At 54.7% G+C, this 20,211-nt stretch overlaps 1 protein-coding gene across 1 annotated transcript in view; it reads right to left on the reverse strand.

Annotated features, from left to right (window-relative positions):
• Positions 1–7,689: 7,689 nt before the first annotated feature.
• ARHGAP39 (Rho GTPase activating protein 39) overlaps positions 7,690–20,211 on the reverse strand; it is a 64,665-nt gene continuing 52,143 nt past the window's right edge. The window contains exons 7-13 of the mRNA XM_059836269.1: positions 17,941–18,502; positions 15,084–15,176; positions 11,864–11,937; positions 8,917–9,116; positions 8,364–8,455; positions 8,102–8,271; positions 7,690–7,884 (exon numbers count right to left, since the gene is read on the reverse strand). Of these exons, the coding sequence (XP_059692252.1) occupies positions 7,690–7,884; positions 8,102–8,271; positions 8,364–8,455; positions 8,917–9,116; positions 11,864–11,937; positions 15,084–15,176; positions 17,941–18,502 (1,386 nt within the window). The remainder of the gene's footprint in view (positions 7,885–8,101; positions 8,272–8,363; positions 8,456–8,916; positions 9,117–11,863; positions 11,938–15,083; positions 15,177–17,940; positions 18,503–20,211) is intronic.

The following is a 20,211-nucleotide window of genomic DNA, read 5'->3' on the forward strand; positions in this document are numbered from 1 at the left end:
ACACCCACACACCCCTATAGACACCCACACACCCCTATATGTGCCCATACCCCACTGTGTGCCCCTATAGACACCCACCCACATCTCATACACCCCTATAGACACCCACATACCCCTATAGACACCCACATAGCCCTATATACACCCACACACCCCTATACGTGCCCATACCCCACTGTGTGCCCCTATAGACACCCACACACACCCCTATAGACACTCATACACCCCTATAGACACCCACATACCCCTATATACACCCACACACCCCTATATACACCCCACACACCCCTATAGACACCCACACACCCCTATATGTGCCCATACCCCACTGTGTGCCCCTATAGACACCCACATACCCCTATATACACCCACACACCCCTATATACACCCATATACCGTTATATACACCCACACACCCCTATATACACACAGGCACCTCATACGTGCCCATACCCCACTGTGTGCCCCTATAGACACCCCCACAAACCCCTATAGACACTCATGCACCCCTATATACACCCACATACCCCTATATACACCCACACACCCCTATATACACCCATATACCCTTCTATACAGCCACACACCCCTATAGGCACTCAGATCCCCTATAGTCACCGACCCACTCATAGACACCCCTGCACCTGTGTGCCCCTATAGACACCCACATACGCCTATATACACCCACACGCCCCTATATGTGCCCATACCCCACTGTGTGCCCCTATAGACACCCACCCACATCTCATACACCCCTATATACACCCACATACCCCTATATACACCCGGGCACCCCTATATACACCCATATACCCTTCTATACACCCACAAACCCCTATAGACACTCAGATCCCCTATAGTCACTGACGCCCTCATAGACACCCACAGCCCCCTATATACACCCACATACCCCTATATACACCCATATACCCTTCTATACAGCCACAAACCCCTCTAGGCACTCAGATCCCCTATAGTTACTGACCCACTCATAGACACCCACACACCCCTATATACACACAGGCACCCCTATATGTGCCCATACCCCGCTGTGTGCCCCTATAGGCACCCACCCACACCTCATACACCCCTATAGACACTCATGCACCCCTATATATACCCACATACCCCTATATACACCCATATACCCTTCTATACACCCACAAACCCCTATAGACAGTCAGATCCCCTATAGTCACTGACCCACTCATAGACACCCGTGCACCCGTGTGCCCCTATAGACACCCACACACCCCTATATACACGCAGGCACCCCTATATGTGCCCATACCCCACTGTGTGCCCCTATAGACACCCCCACAAACCCCTATAGACACTCATGCACCCCTATATACACCCACATACCCCTATATACACCCACACACCCCTATATGTGCCCATACCCCACTGTGTGCCCCTATAGACACCCACCCACATCTCATACACCCCTATATACACCCACATACCCCTATATACACCCACACACCCCTATAGGCACTCAGATCCCCTATAGTCACCGAGCCCCTCATAGACACCCATGCACCCCTATAGACACCCACACACCCCTATATACACACAGGCACCCCATATGTGCCCATACCCCACTGTGTGCCCCTATAGACACCCACCCACACCTCATACACCCCTATAGACACCCACATACCCCTATATACACCCGGGCACCCCTATATGTGCCCATACCCCACTGTGTGCCCCTATAGACACCCCCCCACACCCCTATATACACGCAGGCACCCCTATATGTGCCCATACCCCACTGTGTGCCCCTATAGACACCCACCCACATCTCATACACCCCTATAGACACCCACATACCCCTATATACACCCACACACCCCTATAGACACCCATATACCCTTCTATACACCCACACACCCCTATAGGCACTCAGATCCCCTATAGTCACCGACCCACTCATAGACACCCATGCACCTGTGTGCCCCTATAGACACCCACACACCCCTATACGTGCCCATACCCCACTGTGTGCCCCTATAGACATCCATCCACACCTCATGCACCCCTATATACACCCACATACCCCTATATACACCCGGGCACCCCTATATGTGCCCATACCCCACTGTGTGCCCCTATAGACACCCCCACAAACCCCTATAGACACTCATGCACCCCTATATACACCCACACACCCCTATATACACACAGGCACCCCTATATGTGCCCATACCCCACTGTGTGCCCCTATAGACACCCACCCACACCTCATACACCCCTATATACACCCACATACCCCTATATACACCCGGGCACCCCTATATGTGCCCATACCCCGCTGTGTGCCCCTATAGACACCCACCCACACCTCATACACCCCTATATACACCCACATACCCCTATATACACCCGGGCACCCCTATATGTGCCCATACCCCACTGTGTGCCCCTATAGACACCCCCACACACCCCTATAGACACTCATGCACCCCTATATACACCCACACACCCCTATATACACACAGGCACCCCTATATGTGCCCATACCCCACTGTGTGCCCCTATAGACACCCACCCACACCTCATACACCCCTATATACACCCACATACCCCTATATACACCCGGGCACCCCTATATGTGCCCATACCCCGCTGTGTGCCCCTATAGACACTACCCACACCTCATACACCCCTATAGACACCCATGCACTCCCTGTGCACCCTATACAGACCCATACCCTCCCTGTGCCCCTCCCCTGCACCCCCATCCACCCCCCTATGCTCCCCTATAGAAACACACGGCGAGCTCCCCCTCTACACCCCCTGGGCACCTTTAGGTACCCCTATATACCGCCCCGCGTAGCTTTACGTACCCCTGGGGATGTTTATAGACACGCCCCTGTGCAGCTTTATGCAGCCCTATATATATCCTATACATCCCTCCGCTCCCCTATCTCTTCCTATGCACCCCCTATGCGCCTCCCAGCACCCCCTATATACCCTGCGCACCCCACATACACCCTGTGTGCATCCCTACACCCCCTGGGCGGTACGTATACACCCCGTACACCCCCGGAGAGGGGTACATACGCTGCCCCATGTACCCTATACTGCCCGGTACACCCTATACTGCCCGGTACACCCTATATTGCTTGCAGGGGGAGCCCTATACGCACTCCATACAGCCTGTGTGGTAGGGGATGCCCATATACACCCCTATAGAGGCTATATGGCATGGGGGGGGGTCCCTATATGGCCTCTGTGGTACGGGATGCCCATATACACCCCTATAGAGGCTGTATGGCATGGGGGGGGGGGTTCCCTATATGGCCTGCGTGGTAGGGGATGCCCATATACACCCCTACAGAGGCTGTATGGCATGGGGGGGGGCTTCCCTATATGGTCTGCGTGGTAGGGGATGCCCATATACACCCCTATAGAGGCTATATGGCATGGGGGGGGGGCTTCCCTATATGGTCTGTGTGGTAGGGGATGCCCATATACACCCCTATAGAGGCTATATGGCATGGGGGGGGCTTCCCTATATGGCCTGCGTGGTAGGGGATGCCCATATACACCCCTATAGAGGCTGTATGGCATGGGGGGGGGGGTCCCTATATGGCCTGTGTGGTAGGGGACGACCACATACACCCCCTATAGAGGCTGTATGGCATGGGGGGGGCTTCCCTATACAGCCTCTGTGGTAGAGGACGACCATATACACCCCTATAGAGGCTGTATGGCATGGGGGGGGGCTTCCCTATATGGCCTGTGTGGTAGGGGATGCCCATATACAGCCCTATAGAGGCTGTATGGCATGGGGGGGGCTTGGACAGAACCCTATACAGCTTATATGGGCCCCTATATGGCCCTGCACACCCCACGGGGTGCAGTCAGGCCCTTGCAGCCACCCCTATAGTCCCTATAGGGCCTCTGCCTCCCAGCCCATCCCCAGCCCCCTCAAACCAGCCTCCCAGCCCTTGATCCGCTCCAGAGTGAACGAGCAGCGACGAAGCACTGTTCATACGTAAGTTTATTCACACAACGGGGCGGCGCCTCTATACGTTCCCCGCGCCCCAATTACAGAGTTCGGCTGCCCACGGGACACCCCCACCCCAAAACACCCCCCGCCCCGGGGGGGGGGGGAGGGGGGGCTGGATCCTGCTCCCCTCCCCCCAGCGCGCGGGGGAGGGTCCCAGGGTGGGGTCGTCCGTTGGGGTTTTGGTTTTTTTTTTTTTTTTAATAATTTTCTCATTTTTAATAATAAATAAACCCTCAAGTCTAAAAAAAAAAAAAAGGGGGGGGGAAGAGAAAAAAGAACCAAAAAAAAAATTAATATATAAAATCTGGAGGAAAATAAAATAATAAATCATTAAATGGAAGTCGAGGAAGCGGGACCCCCCCCCCCCCCGCTGCCCCCCCCGGTGTGTCCCCCCCCCGGCGCCTGGCAGTGAGCAGAGCTGGGAGGTAGTGCTGGGTCGCCCCCACCCTCGGGACCCCCCACCCTGGGGACACCCCCACCCCGGGGACCCCCCCAACCCCCCCGAGAAAATAGTATCTGGTTTGAAAATTAGGGGGGGCTGATCAATAACTCTCTTTATAGATCTATATACTCTGATGGGTGCCCCCCCCTCGCAGTGGGTGCCCCCCCCCCGCCCCCGCAGTGGGTGCCCCTCAGGTGCCCCCCGCGGGTGGAGCCGAAGGCACTTGGGGGGCGGTTGGGGGGGGGGGGGGCCCTTCGGCTCCAGCGGTGGGGATGGGGGAGATGGGGGTGCGGCGGGGACGAGGGTGCCAAGGTGGGTCCAGGAGGAGCAGGAGGCGATGGGCGTCAAGATGGGTGCAAGAGAAGGAGGAGGTGATGGGTGCCGAGATGGGTCCGGCAGGAGCAGGAGATGATGATGGGTGCCAAGATGGGTCCGGCAGGACCAGGAGATGATGATGGGTGCCAAGATGGGTTCGGCAGGACCGGGAGATGATGATGGGTGCCGAGATGGGTCCAGCAGGACCAGGAGGTGATGGGTGCCGAGATGGGTTGGGCAGGACCAGAAGATGATGATGGGTGCCAAGATGGGTTCAGCAGGACCAGGAGGTGATGGGTGCTGAGATGGGTCCGGCAGGATCAGGAGATGATGGGTGCCGAGATGGGTTGGGCAGGACCAGGAGGTGATGGGTGCTGAGATGGGTCCGGCAGGAGCAGGAGATGATGGGTGCCGAGATGGGTTGGGCAGGACCAGGAGGTGATGGGTGCTGAGATGGGTCCGGCAGGATCAGGAGATGATGGGTGCCGAGATGGGTTGGACAGGACCAGGAGGTGATGGGTGCCAAGATGCATTGGGCAGGAGCAGGAGGTGATGGGTGCTGAGATGGGTCCAGCAGGATCAGGAGATGATGGGTGCCGAGATGGGTCTGGCAGGACCAGAAGATGATTATGGTTGCCAAGATGGGTCCAGCAGGACCAGGAGACAATGGGTGCCAAGATGGGTTGGGCAGGATCAGGAGATGATGGCTGCCAAGATGGGTTGGGCAGGACCAGGAGGTGATGATGGGTGCCAAGATGCGTTGGGCAGGAGCAGGAGGTGATGATGGGTGCCAAGATGGGTCTGGAAGGACCAGGAGATGATTATGGTTGCCAAGATGGGTCCAGCAGGACCAGGAGACGATGGGTGCCAAGATGGGTTGGGCAGGACCAGGAGGTGATGGGTGCTGAGATGGGTCCAGCAGGATCAGGAGATGATGGGTGCTGAGATGGGTCTGGCAGGACCAGGAGATGATGGGTGCCAAGATGCGTTGGGTAGGACCAGGGGATGATGGGTGCCAAGATGGGTTCGGCAGGACCAGGAGATGATGGGTGCCGAGATGGGTCCGGGAGGAGCAGGAGGAGATGGGTGCCAAGACACGTTGGGCAGGAGCAGGAGGAGATGATGGGTGCTGAGATGGGTCCAGCAGGACCAGGAGATGATGGGTGCCAAGATGGGTCTGGCAGGAGCAGGAGGTGATGACGGGTGCCAAGATGGGTCCAGCAGGACCAGGAGACGATGGGTGCCAAGATGGGTTGGTCAGGACCAGGAGATGATGGCTGCCAAGATGGGTCCAACAGGGTCAAGCAGAGACGATGGGTGCCAAGATGGTTTGCACATGACCAGGAGGAGATGATGGGTGCCAAGATGGGTCCAGGAGAACCAGCAGAAGATGACGGGCACCAAGATGGCTCCAGGAGGAGCAGAAGGAGATGATGGATGCCAAGATGGGTCCAGGAGAACCAAGAGAAGATGACGGGCACCAAGACGGGTCCAGAATGAGCAGGAGGAGATAATGGGTACCAAGATGTTTTGGGCAGGACCAAGCAGAGGGGACGGGCATCAAGATGGTGCCAGGAGAACCAGGAGGACATGATGATTGCCAAGATGGTTCCAGAAGGATGAGGAGGACATGACGGATGCCAAGATGTGCCCAGCAGGGCCAAGCAGAGATGACAGGCACCAATACGGGTCCAGGAGAAGCAGGGGGAGATAATGAGTGCCAAGATGGATCCAGCTGGAGCAGGAGGACATGACAGGTGCCAAGATGAGTTGGGCAGGACCAGGAGGTGATGATGGGCACCAAGATGAGACCAGCAGGACCAGAAGATGATGGACACCAAGACTGGTCTAGGAGGACCAAGCAGAGATTACGGGTGCCAAGATGGGTTGGGCAGGACCAGGAGGAGATGATGGCCACCAAGACAAGTCCAGCAGGGCCAAGCAGAGATGATTGGTGTCAGGATGGGTCTTTCAAGGCCAGGAGCAGATGATGGGTCCTGTGATGGTTCTGGCAGGGCCAAGCAGACGTGGTGGGCGCCGAGACAGGTCCTTTGGGGCCCGGTGGTGCCGATGTGTGGTGAGATGGATCCAGTGTGCTGCCAGCGGTGGGCACCGTGCCGTGTGCGGGCAGAGACCTGCCTGCCCAGCTCCTCCAGCACCCCAGGGTGGACAACCGGCTGCAAAGAGCCACCCGGGGCATGGCAGCTCCCAAAGGGACCCCCGGCACCCACCCCTGGGCACACCCAGCTCTGCCGCGAGTTGCACCCCGGTTGTGCCCATGGTCCCTGCGGGCTGGGACTCTCCTGGCACCGGGATGGTTGTCACTCTGGTGCCCGATGTGCCACGTTCTCCGGGTGCTCGACGCCCACTCAGCTCAGCACCGGCGGCTTCTCCCAGCCCTGGAGGTACTCCCTGCCCCACGGCTGCCCCACGGCTCTGCTCTCAGCCAGAGACCTAACCCCAATGGAGATGTGGGGGGGACCCATTTGAGTCCCCCCCATCCCTGCCCAGCCTTCCCTGTCCCCCACGCCGTCACCCGCTCCCCAGGTCCCCACTGCCACCCACGGCCACGCAGGACACCCGGGCTGGAAACACCACCCGTCCCTGGGGAGCCGGGATGCTCCGCAGGTGCTCCCGTCCCTGGGGACCCCCAGAGTGGCCGAACCCTCCGGCCGGCAAAGAGGTGGGCAGTGAGACAGCCAGAGGGTCGGGATGGGGCATGGGGAACGATCCCGTGTCCCGCTGTAGGATGGGCAGGAGGGGACGGAGACAGGCAGGGTGCCGTGGTGTGCGGCGGTGGGGGACGACAAGCCACCCAGCACCCTCATTCTGTGGGGTCCGGCTTGTGCTCCTCGGCCGAGCGGGGTCGGAGGGGAGGGGGCTCATGGGGGGGGACACTCGGTGGCGGCTGCTATAGGATGCCCTCCATGAAGCTGGTGTCGAGGTGCTGGATGAGCACCCGGATGAAGGACATCTCCTTGCGGGTGTTCTCAAAGATGATCCGCGGGTCGTCCGACTGGCAGCGCAGGCAGTTGGGGGCCATCACCATGGCCAGGTTATTGACGTCCATCTTGGTGACGGCCACGTTGGCCGGCTGCACGAACACCTGGAGGTGGGGAGGAAGGTGGCACTGATGGGGGCAGTGGGAGACGGGTGGTGGGATCGTGTGGACATCCTGGTTCTTGGATGAGATCGGGGCGAGGGTCACCACGTGGGTAACCCCACAGCAACTTGGGGAACCCAAAGCCACCTCAGGAGAGGCAACCAGGCTGGGAGGTAGCCCTGGGGGGGCGGACACGGACACAGCGGGGTCCCGGCCGTACCTGTAGGAAGCGGATGAGGTAGCACAGCACCATTTTGTTGATCCTGGGCAGAGAGTGGACGACAGCGATGGCCGCCTCGGGGTTCTCGTAGTGGGTGATGCACTGCTCGTAAAACTCGTGGGGGATCAGCGGCTCCTCCAGCTCCCGGTACCAGAGCTTCAGCAGGGAGGCTGGGGAGGGGGGGCAGAGAAGATGGGGAGATGTAAGACCTGGTGGGTGGAGGGCCTGATTCTGCACCCCACACAGTGCCCTGGGGTCCTACCGGGAACGTGGGGGTCCTCCAAGCCGGTGGGGATCTTCCACTGGTCCACCTGCAGCTTGAGCGCGTTGACCTCGTCGATGTCACCGGGGACTCTGCAGGGGGAAGAGATGTTGGTCCCCAAGCAAGAGATGGGGACCCACCTGCTTAACACCCGCCCTGGGCTTTGGGGGTCCCCCTGGGTGCATGCGGGGCTCAAGGAGAGCCAAGAGGGGCCATCAGCTGGGGATGGAGCCATTTTGGCAGCTGGTTGCTGCCCCATAGGGATGTGGCATCCTGCTGCGATGTGGGGCTGGGGGCTGCATGCAGACGCCAAGACCCTGATATGACTCTGGTGGGCACCAGAGAATGGGCATGACCCTGCCGTGCAGAAATCCCCATGGCCTTGGAGCACGGAGAAGTTGAGGGGCCGCTCTCTGCTCCACGGGAGGAGAAAGACACCCATGGGGACACGGGGAAGGGGACAGCTGCCCCATAACGAGGTGACTCCTTATGGAGAGAAGGTCCGGGCTGCCACCGTCCTGGGGAGTCTCCCCACGGCTGTAGGTGGCTTTACCTGAAGATGCCCTCGGTCTGGTCCCCGTTGAGCGCCAGGACCTCCTCGGAGAGGCGGGTCTGCACCCAGGGCAGCTGCCGGTCGGGGTACCGCTCCTTCTGCATGTTGATGATGTCCTGCAGGGAGCTGCCGAACATGGAAGGGTTGAAGACGGCGTTCTTGGCGTGGCGGATCTCCTCAATGTTCGGCTTCTTCAGGCCCTGCGAGAGACAAGAGAGGCCACCGGCGCCATCAGGAGCTGCGGCTGGCGTCCCTGAAGCCGGGACGGGCATGTGGGGTCCTGCTCAACGCCAGCGCCCCATGGCCGAGCTCCAGGGATGGCTGCGATGTGTCCAGAGCCCAAACCCATAGTGTGACGGGGACAGCGGATGGAGCTTTGGATGAACTCCAGCCAACCTGGCCAAGGTCTCCAGCGGTGCCACGTGCCAGGAGCTCAGTGCCGAAATCCACCCACCCTCTTGATTCGAAAGTGAATCCAGCCCTGGGGACTCTCCCCACGGTGCTCGGTAGGACCCCCACGCTCTGCCGCGGGGCCACGGCCACGCCGGAGCATCTGCACCAATGAGCCGTGTGGGGAGGAGGATGAGCCAAGGCTCTGGGATGCTTCCGGAAAGCAGAACACCGGCACCGTTGTGGGTTTGTCCGTGCCTGCTTGAAGTGGGGGCACCGGCACCGGCTCCTGAGCGGTGAGGGGTCAGGGGAAACCTCTGGGTTCCGCTCCGGCCGGGCTGGTGGTTCGGTCACAGGAGGGCACTGCTGCCCCTCCTGCTGCGCAGGAGATGTGTGCGGTCATGGCAGGATGCGGAAGGGATGGATGCAGTGGACATGTGCGTGGTGGGATGTGGAAGAGGAGATGGATGCAGTGGACATGTGCGTGGTGGGATGTGGAAGAGGAGATGGATGCAGTGGACATGTGCGTGGTGGGATGTGGAAGAGGAGATGGATGCAGTGGACATGTGCGTGGTGGGATGCGGAAGAGGAGATGGATGCAGTGGACATGTGCGTGGTGGGATAGATGGATGCAGTGGACATGTGCGTGGTGGGATAGATGGATGCAGTGGACATGTGCGTGGTGGGATGCGGAAAAGGAGATCGATGCAGTGGACATGTGCGTGGTGGGATGCGGAAGAGGAGATGGATGCAGTGGACATGTGCGTGGTGGGATGCGGAAGAGGAGATGGATGCAGTGGACATGTGCGTGGTGGGATAGATGGATGCAGTGGACATGTGCGTGGTGGGATGCGGAAAAGGAGATCGATGCAGTGGACATGTGCGTGGCGTGACGCGGAAGAGGAGATGGATGCAGTGGACATGTGCGTGGTGGGATGTGGAAGAGGAGATGGATGCAGTGGACATGTGTGTGGTGGGATGTGGAAGAGGAGATGGATGCAGTGGACATGCGCGTGGTGGGATGCGGAAAAGGAGATCGATGCAGTGGACATGTGCGTGGTGTGACGCCGAAGAGGAGATGGATGCAGTGGACATGTGTGTGGTGGGATGTGGAAGAGGAGATGGATGCAGTGGACATGTGCGTGGTGGGATGCGGAAGAGGAGATGGATGCAGTGGACATGTGCGTGGTGGGATGCGGAAGAGGAGATGGATGCAGTGGACATGTACGTGGTGAGATAGATGGATGCAGTGGACATGTGCGTGGTGGGATGCGGAAAAGGAGATCGATGCAGTGGACATGTGCGTTGTGTGATGCGGAAGAGGAGATGGATGCAGTGGACATGTGCGTGGTGGGATAGATGGATGCAGTGGACATGTGCGTGGTGGGATGTGGAAGAGGAGATGGATGCAGTGGACATGTGCGTGGTGGGATGCGGAAGAGGAGATGGATGCAGTGGACATGTGCGTGGTGGGATAGATGGATGCAGTGGACATGTGCGTGGTGGGATGCGGAAAAGGAGATCGATGCAGTGGACATGTGCGTGGTGGGATGCGGAAAAGGAGATGGATGCAGTGGACATGTGCGTTGTGTGACGCGGAAGAGGAGATGGATGCAGTGGACATGTGCGTGGTGGGATGTGGAAGAGGAGATGGATGCAGTGGACATGTATGTGGCGGGATGCAGAAGAGATGGACGCAGATCTCACATGCATGGTGGGATACAGAAGGGATGGACACAGCAGCCATGTGCGTGGTGGGATGTGGAAGAGGAGATGGATGGAGCAGACGCGTGTGTGGTGGGATGCAGAAGGGCTGGACACAGCAGATGTGCATGGCGGATGTGGAAGAGGAGGTGGACGCAGTGGACATGTGCGTGGTGGGATGCAGAAGAGGAGATGAATGCAGGAGCCCAGCTGCCGTGGGCTGAGGAGGGGTCCCACTGTCTCTTCTCTATCCCCGTGAAACAAGGAGGGGGGAAACTGAGGCAGCCGTGTTGGTGGTGGGGCCATGAAGAGCACCCCAGGCTGTAAATTAATCCCTATTTGGGTCGTTTTATTAAATAAATCAGCCACCGCCCCCATGGCAGCGATGGCCCCAGGGATGGATCCGGCTCAGTGGGCTGCCGCGGTGACAGTGACCTGGGAGGAGCCGGGGGCTGGCAGGGCAGCGCCCCCGCCAAAAGCCAGGGAGATGGGAGCTGCTGGAGCACCCTTTTCAATTCTTGGGACCCTTTTGCTCTGGAGTTTTGCTCCCCGGATCATTTCCTTAATCCCCGTTGGTGATGGGTAGGTTTGGGAAGGACCTGGTGAACTCCAGAAGGTCCCCAGAGAAGACACAATGATGGACAAACCACGCTGGAGATGCCCCGACCATCCTCACCACGGGTCTGGCGCAAGGTGCCACGCTCTTCCCAGTGCTCTCCAGCTTCATCCCTCCTCCTCCTCCTCCAGACCCCATCCCCAAACCCCAGCAGCCCCTTCAAGTGGTCCTGGCGAGGGCGGGGTGGGGGGCTGCCCACCACCGTTGCCCTCCCCATGCCCAACGGTTGGACCATACCTTCTTGGCTCCCGTCAGAGCTGCCTTCTGCAGCTTGTTGTAGCAGTACTTGGCGTAAGTGCTTATTGCCACCCCTGCAAGAGAAAACAGAGAGCAGGGTGGGGGGGTCAGCTCTGGGTGATGGGGGGTGGTCATGGGGGGGGTGTGGGTGTCTGTCCCCTGCCAGGGGGTGAAGCTCATCCCAGTTCCAGGAGGGTGTCGGGGTCCCCCCAGGATGCCGGGCAGCGCTGGTGGTGCTCCATCACCACTCCCGGGGGTGGGGGGGGCTGTTTGAGGAGGACAAGGACCCCCCACTCCTCAGACAGCAGTCACCCCACCTTGCAGGCGGTGTCCCCATAACTCAACTCGCTCCCTAAGAGCCTCAGACCTTGGAGAAGCCACGTCCTTGTACCCACCTAATGTGGAGCCCTGGAGCCCCCTCGGCTCCATCCTCCAGCTCGCGGGGCTGATTTTTCACCCTGCAGCCATCGCTTCCACTGTCACCCATCCATCCATCCATCCATCCATCCATCCATCCATCCATCCATCCTCTCCTCCTGATGCCACCACTTCTACCCTCATCCCTCTCCGTGCCATCCGTCCTCTCCTGGTGTGCTTCAACGAGGAGATGGCACCCTTCCACCCTTGGAGCATCCCCAAGCTGCCAACGGGCTCATCCCAAGGGAGATGCTCCAACATCCCACAGCCAAGAACCCTGGAGAGCCAGCAGGACCTTCTAGACCACCCCAGAAGATGCCGGCAGCCCCATAAATTCTTCCAAGAGCCTAAAAATAGGCAAATTGAACAAAAAATTCCATCATCCGGGACCTTGTCTCCTTCAGTAGCTTTGAAATCACGGCACCAGCACCTGCCCTGCTGTTGGCGTGGCTTTTGCACCACTGGAGCCGTGTGTCCCGGCGCATCCTGAACCTGTCATGCTGGTGAGAATGGTTCAGGAGTTAAAATTTGCTATTTCTATTTAATATTGGTGTAAAAGATGGGGAAAAAAGGGTTCCTGGAGAAGAGCTGGTGGCCGGTAGCCACTCACCATCCTGATGACCCGATGGGCGCTTTTTGGTTAAAACTAAACTTGGGGAATTGGGATCATCTACTTTTCCCTCCATCCGTGGTGCCGTTGTCTTCAAAGGGTTCCCCTGATGGTTTTTCGGTGCAGTAAATGCTCGGGGAGGGGTCTGATAAATGCATGGCGGGGGCGGGGTCTGAAGCCACCTGGAATGAGGGGGTTCAGGGGTTGTCCAGGATCGGGTGACCCCAAATCTGGTGCCCATCCTTTTCCACGTGCTGGAGTCATCGAATCATCAAATGCTTTGGGTTGGAAGGGACCTTTGAAGGTCATTTATTCCAACCCTCCCCCTGCTATGAGCAGGGACATCTTCAACTAGATCAGATTGCTCAGAGCCCCGTCCATAGCATCACCGAAGGGTTTGGGTTGGAAGGGACCTCTGAAGACCACCTAGTCCAACCCCCTGCAATGAACAGGGACATCTTCAGCTAGATCAGGTTGCTTCTTTGGACGCAGCCCAAGAGACGGTTGGCTTCCTGGGCTGCGAGCGCACATTGCCGGCTCATGGCCCATTTGTCACCCACCAGTATCCCCAAGTCCTTCTCCACGCTCCGTCCATCCACTCATCCCCCAGCCTGTATGGATACCGGGGGTTGCCCCCACCCAGGTGCAGGACCTTGCCCTTGGCCTTGTGGAACCTCATGGCCCCACTCCTCCAGCCCGTCAAGGTCCCTCTGGGCGGCATCCCGTCCCTCAGGTGCGTTGCGTCAACCCCACCACTCAGCTTGGTGTCATCTCCAAACTTGCTGAGGGTGCTCTCGATCCCACCGTCTACGTCGTTGATGACGATATTAAACAGCGACCTTAATTTGTGGGTGCTGTTAAAGCCGTTTCTTGGGGTGCCTCCACCCCCTTCCAGCTCCAGGTCCCAACCCCACCCCTACCGGGGCTCCAGGTTGAAGTCCCCCATCTTGCGCCAGGAACCTCTTGGTTTCATCCGGGATGCCGAACCTTCACCGGCATCCCGCACCAGTTGGCGGGTTGCTGGCAAACCCCACCCGAAACCGGAAGGATGCCGGGAAAAGGGGTCATCCTGCGTGTTGTCCCCACGGCCCCGCCGGTGACGGTCGCGGCACCGAGGGTGCTCGCGCCTGCCTGGGGGTCGTCCATCGAACACCGAGAAAACCCATCAGCGCCTTCCGAGTGGCGCTGCTTAATTAAATTCCTACTTTCCCCCTCTTGTTAATTGGTATTAAGTTTATATATTTATAGATAATATATTTATATATTATATCTCTCTATATAATATAGAGATATATAGTATTACATATAATATTGCATACAATATTATATATAATATTATATATAATATTATGTATTGATATATAACATTATAGATAACATGATATATTTATCTATAACATTCTATATAATATTGTATATTTCTACATTGTTTATTTATATAACATTATATGATATTATATATAAAACATTAGATATAATGTTATATAGAATGATATAGTATGTTATAGATAAATATATGACGTTATCATTCTATATAACATTATATGTTATGTTATGTTATGTTATGTTATGTTATGTTGTTATGTTATGTTATATCATATCATATCATATCATAGAATATCATTGCATATACTATATGATATATTATAATATTATAACACATGCATATATTATATATAGATAATATTATATGTTATAATATTCTACATTTATATATTTATTATAGATTATGAGATATTATATTTACATTATTCACATGCATACTAAATACCATATATTTCACTTAGAATGTTATATATAATCTATATCCAGATATTATCTAGAATGCTATATAGAAATACATAATATTAGCTATTTACCTAGAACGTTCTATGTCATAGAGACATCGAGAAGAGGCTATACGCTCTATGGGTCTCGAGCATATTTGGGGAAGCTGCATGTACGCGTGTGCTCTCCGTTGCACCGGCGTCACCGCTCTGATCCCCTCCGCCGGGCCTGGGGCCGCCCCCTCCTCCCCGCGCCCCGCCGCCCCCCGCCCCGCAAGCGCAGCCCCTCCGAGCACCCAGGCAGCGAGCAGAGCGGCGGGGGAGCGGGGCCTGGGGGAGGAAGGCTGAGGAGGAGGAGGAGGAGGAGGCGGGTGGCTACCAGGGCTAAGAGAAAGAGGCCCCAAGCGAGCGGCGAGACGGCCCCTACCATCGTGCTCTTCGATATGGGGCTTGGGTTTCTTTCTCAATTTGGATTTCTTCTTATTGGTCCTTTCCAGGATTTCTTTAATGTGCTGGGTCACTGGGAAACAAACAAAGCGATGAAGGCACGGGGAGAACGGGGGGACGGGGAAAACGGGGCCGGAAAGAGGAATCGGAACAACTGGACTCAGGACGAAAAGAGAGATCGATAGAAAGGAAGGCGGAACTGGAACGGGACAATAAAGTAGAAACGAAGAGGAAAAAAAATAGTGACAACGAAGAGAAAACCGAAACAAAAGCCAATGACGATGAAAAGTTAATAAAATGAAATAATAAAAGAAAATAAACAGTAAAATAAACAATAAACCAAACACCAATAAATAATAAAATAATAAAATAATAAAATAAAATAATAAAATAATAAAATAATAAAAGAAAAATGAAAACAGAAATGGAAAGAGACAATACAGTAAAAACGAAAAGGAAAAAAATAACGACAATGAAGATAAAACCAAAAAAAAAGCAAATGACGATGAAAAGGAAAAGTTAATAAAATAAAATAATTTTAAAAAATAAATAATAAAAAAATTAAAAAAAAAAGAAAACAAAAATAGAAAGGAAAACAGAACTGGAATGGGACAATACAGTAAAAACAAAAAGGAAAAAATAACGACAATGAAGATAAAAACGAAATAAAAGCAAATGACAATGAAAAAAGTTAACAAAAGAAAAATTAAAAATAGAAAGGAAAATGAAAATGAAGCGGGAAAATAAAAATAGAAAAGACTGAAAATGAAAATAAAAACGAAATTGAAATAAACTAAATGAAAAAAAAATGAATACAAGAGAAATGAAAACCAAAATAGAAGGAAAATGGAAACGAAGCTGGAAAATAAAATAAAAAGGAAAAGAAAAAATAATGAAAGTGAAACCATGAAAATGAAACTGGAAAATAAAATAAATATAGAAAAGAATGAAAATGAAAATAAAAAATAAAAACAAATGACAATGAAAATGAAAAATAAATAAAAGAAAAATGAAAATAAAGATAGAAAGGAAAGCGGAAATGAAACGAGAAAATAAAAGAAAAATAAAAAGGAAAATGAAAACGAATAATGAATAATGAAAAAAACCATGCAAATTAAAATGAAAAAAAAAAAGGAAAATGAAAGTAAAGAATAATGAAAATGAAAATAACACAAAATGAAAACAAAACCAAAAATGAAAATTAAAAGAAAAATAAATGAAAACAAAACAAACAAAAAGAAAAAAAGTAAAGTAAAAAAAGAAAAGAAAAATGAAAAATAAATAAGGTAAAAATGCAAATAAAAACTAAAACTAAAATGAAAATAAATAAAAATAAAAAATAAAAAAATAAAACTGAAAATAAAAATTAAATATAAATGAAAGCGAAATAAAACTGAAAATAAAATTAAAAATAAAAAGGAAAATAAAGGCTGAAACCCCATCGGGCGACGGCTGGCGGGGCCGGGTGGCAGAGCACGGCTGGAGCAGAGCTGAGCGCAGGCACGCTGCTGAAGGGGCTGTGGGGGGACCCTCTCCCGGCGGAGTGCCGGCTTTCTCCGCCGGCACGCCGAATCCAGCGTGGGCGCGGCAACACGGTGAAATGAGCTTGACACCTCTGCTGCGGGGAGGCCGGGGGGGACACGGGCTGCCCCCAACCCTCCCAGCCCCGGCTGTGCCGCCACGGGGGGGTCTCCCCCACCCGGTGGTACCTATCCGTGTGCCGGCCCCAACCCATCCCACCGGCACACCACCACCGGAGCCAGCTGCCCGTCCTGCCCCACCGCCCCTGGGGACGCTCTCGCACCCGGGGTGCGTTTCTCAACCACACTATGGCTTTTCCCCGTGGACACCTCGGTTGGGTCCATCTCCTCTTGTCCCCAAGCCGGGCAGATCCACCACGGCTCCACCTGGCACCGGCACCCCTCAGACGTCCCTGCTTGGTCCCTGGGGAGCCGAAGGGCACCCGAAAACACCTGGAACGATGCAGGCTCCATCTCCCAAGACTGCCTGGCCAACGGCGAAAACCCGGGACCCTCCCGGGACCCCCATCTCTGCCTCATCCACCACCAGCTGCCAGATGGCACCAACTCACGGGGCGCGGGGATGTCCACCCCTCCAGCCGTGCCGTGGGTGGCCAGCAGGCAGCATCCCCTCCTGCCAGACTCAGGGCAGGCACCGATGATCCCCGCGCCCCTGCCAGACCGGATCCCATCACCCACGAGACGGCACCAGGCGGTGACGGAGCGGAGACGGCCGAGCCCAGGACTGGAGAGGGGCTCCTACAATCCCACCCATTTGGGGTCAAATAGCCAAAATTTATGTCTCTTCTATCCGCCACGACCAAAAACCGCCTCGGGAGCAGGGAATCAATCTGGATCCCCTTCCAGCATGGGTTTTTTTTGATCCAAAGCTACTCAAGAAGCCATCAAAAGCATCTGGAGATGATGATGGTGATGGTGGTGGTGAAATCACAGAATCATAGGATGGTTTGGGTTGGAAGGGACCTCTAAAGGTGTCCTGATGGGCCAGGAGAAGTCACGGGAACTCTTGATTACGGTCACCCCTAGTAGAGGTGACGCTGAGCCTGCAGCAAAGGTGTCAAAGCTCATTTCGTGTTGGGTCTCATGCTGGATTTCCGTGCGCCGGGGAAGAAAAGCCAGCGGTAAATGCACCACCCCGCTCGCTGCACCTCCAGGAGGGCTGTTGGATGAGTTCCTCACCCACCTTTCAACAAGGAGACTCATGAATGCGAAGGGGAAAGGACCAAAATAATAATAAATAAATGGGTTGCAATGTCAGCAGGGGCCAAAGCCACCGGGCAGCGGTTTCTCTCTTACCTTTAGTGTCATTCACCGGATCCATGTGCCTGTAAATATATCCTTCTAGGTAGGAATGAAATTTGGGAGTGGGTGGGAAAAAGGCCAAACAAATGGCCATGAGCTCCCAGCCCCGGGCCAGGCTCTCGTAACGGAAGTTCTCGGTGGTCTGCCGGCACAGCTGGATGTAGAGCTCGTCTCTCAGACCCTGCATGCTCCAGCCTTTGGTGGCGATCTCCAAGGCCACGTTGAGCTGGTCCGTCTTGGCCCGCCGGTCCCCCATGTACATCTGAATCAGTTTAAATATCTCGCACGCCTCTTTCTTGACGTTGCGGTCGTTGGTCATGATCATGGGTTTCTTGATGGACTCGCTGCTCCAGGCCAGCATGTTGGCGATGGACACCTTCCTGCGGAAGAGCCCTTGGGTGTGCTTGTTGAAGTGCTTGGAGGCCCAGTTCTCAATGTCCGTCTCCGAGGAGGGCTTCCGCAGGTTGAAGGTGGGGAAGACACAGCTGGCGCTTGGCATCATGTTCCTGGTCTGTCTGCTGCTCTCGAACTGGGCGCAGGCACCGAGATCCTCCGACTAGGAGACAACAGCCAGACAAGTCCATGTTACTAATGGCACGGCTGCATCTCCAAACCAACCAAGCAACCACCAACCAACCAACCACCAACCAAGCAACAAACCAACCATGCAACAAAGCAACTAACCAACCAACCAACCAACCGATCAACCAACCAACCAACTAACCAACCAACCAACCAATCAACCAACCAACCATCAAACCAACCAACAAACCAACTAACCATCAAACCAACCAACCAACTAACCAATCAACCAACCAAACCAACCAACCACCAAACCAACCACCAAACCAACTAACCATCAAACCAACCAACTAACCAACCAAGCAACCAATCAACCAACCAACCATCAAACCAACCAACCAACAAACCAACTAACCATCAAACCAACCAACCAACTAACCAACCAACCAAACCAACCAACCAAACTAACCAACCAACCAACCACCAAACCAACCACCAAACCAACTAACCATCAAACCATCAAACCAACCAACCAACCAACCAACCAACCAACTAACCATCAAACCAACCAACCAACCAACCAACCATCCAAATAACCATCAAACCAACCAACCAGCCAACCAACCAACCAACCAACAAACCAACTAACCATCAAACCATCAAACCAGCCAACCAACCAACCAACAAACCAACTAACCATCAAACCATCAAACCAACCAACCAACCAACCAACCAACAAACCAACTAACCATCAAACCAACCAACCAACCAACCAACCATCCAAATAACCATCAAACCAACCAACCAGCCAACCAACCAACAAACCAACTAACCATCAAACCAACCCACTAACCAACCAACTAACCAACCGGCAAACCAACCATCAAACCAAGCAAGCAAACAAGCAAGCAACCAACCATCGCAGCATCACGAGGTTGCCCCACATTCACGCCGACAGCTACGTCCTCTCCAAGGAGCTGCTCCTCAATCCCATCATGGGCAAGTGGAGCCGGCCCGGTGCCAGCAGCGTCGCCCAGGGAGCAGAGGGGAGAAGCGAAGCCACCCAAAAGGCGACGTGCTGGACTCCCTTCGCGCCTGGCACCCCGGACACTGAGGCTTTGCAGTCAGGGACAGAAGCAGCTGGTGGCTCTTAATAACGTGGGGGAAGCAAAGGGCAAGTGACTTTGGGCTCCACTGGTCCTTCAGGCACACTGGGGAGGGGACACACTCACCTGTAACCAGCCCCCCAAATAACCGCCTCTCCCCAAAGTCACGCTCAAGCATGGTTCTCCAGCGGCCACATGCCCAGGAGGAAGCTGGTGGCTCCTCCAAACCACAATCAAAATGGATGTTGTTTCTTTACATCCCACGTGCAGAAGGACACAAGCTGCCCAGGATCTAACCTCACCTGCAGAGCACCCAACCATGGAGGACCCCTGCCGAGCAAAGGGTATCCCTGCAGACCAGTGTCCTTCTGCTACTGGAACCAGGGCAACTTATGGGTATCACCCCAGGAGATGGAGGGACACCCAAACAGCTGATGCCCATCATGGAGAAAGGCAAACAAGGACACTTGGGATGGACTGCTCCCTGGTCCTGCAGCCAGCCAACGTGGCTTCATTGTCCGTCAGCTCCCTCTTCTGCAAATGCAACGGCCGGGCCAGCGTCACCTGGGTTTGGTGGCACTGGGGACGTGAACCGTGGGCAGGCAGGAGGCGAGCCCTTCCCTTGGCAGGGAAGGAC

This window comes from Gavia stellata, chromosome 3 (genome assembly GCF_030936135.1).
Source record: "Gavia stellata isolate bGavSte3 chromosome 3, bGavSte3.hap2, whole genome shotgun sequence".
Taxonomy (NCBI): domain Eukaryota; kingdom Metazoa; phylum Chordata; class Aves; order Gaviiformes; family Gaviidae; genus Gavia; species Gavia stellata.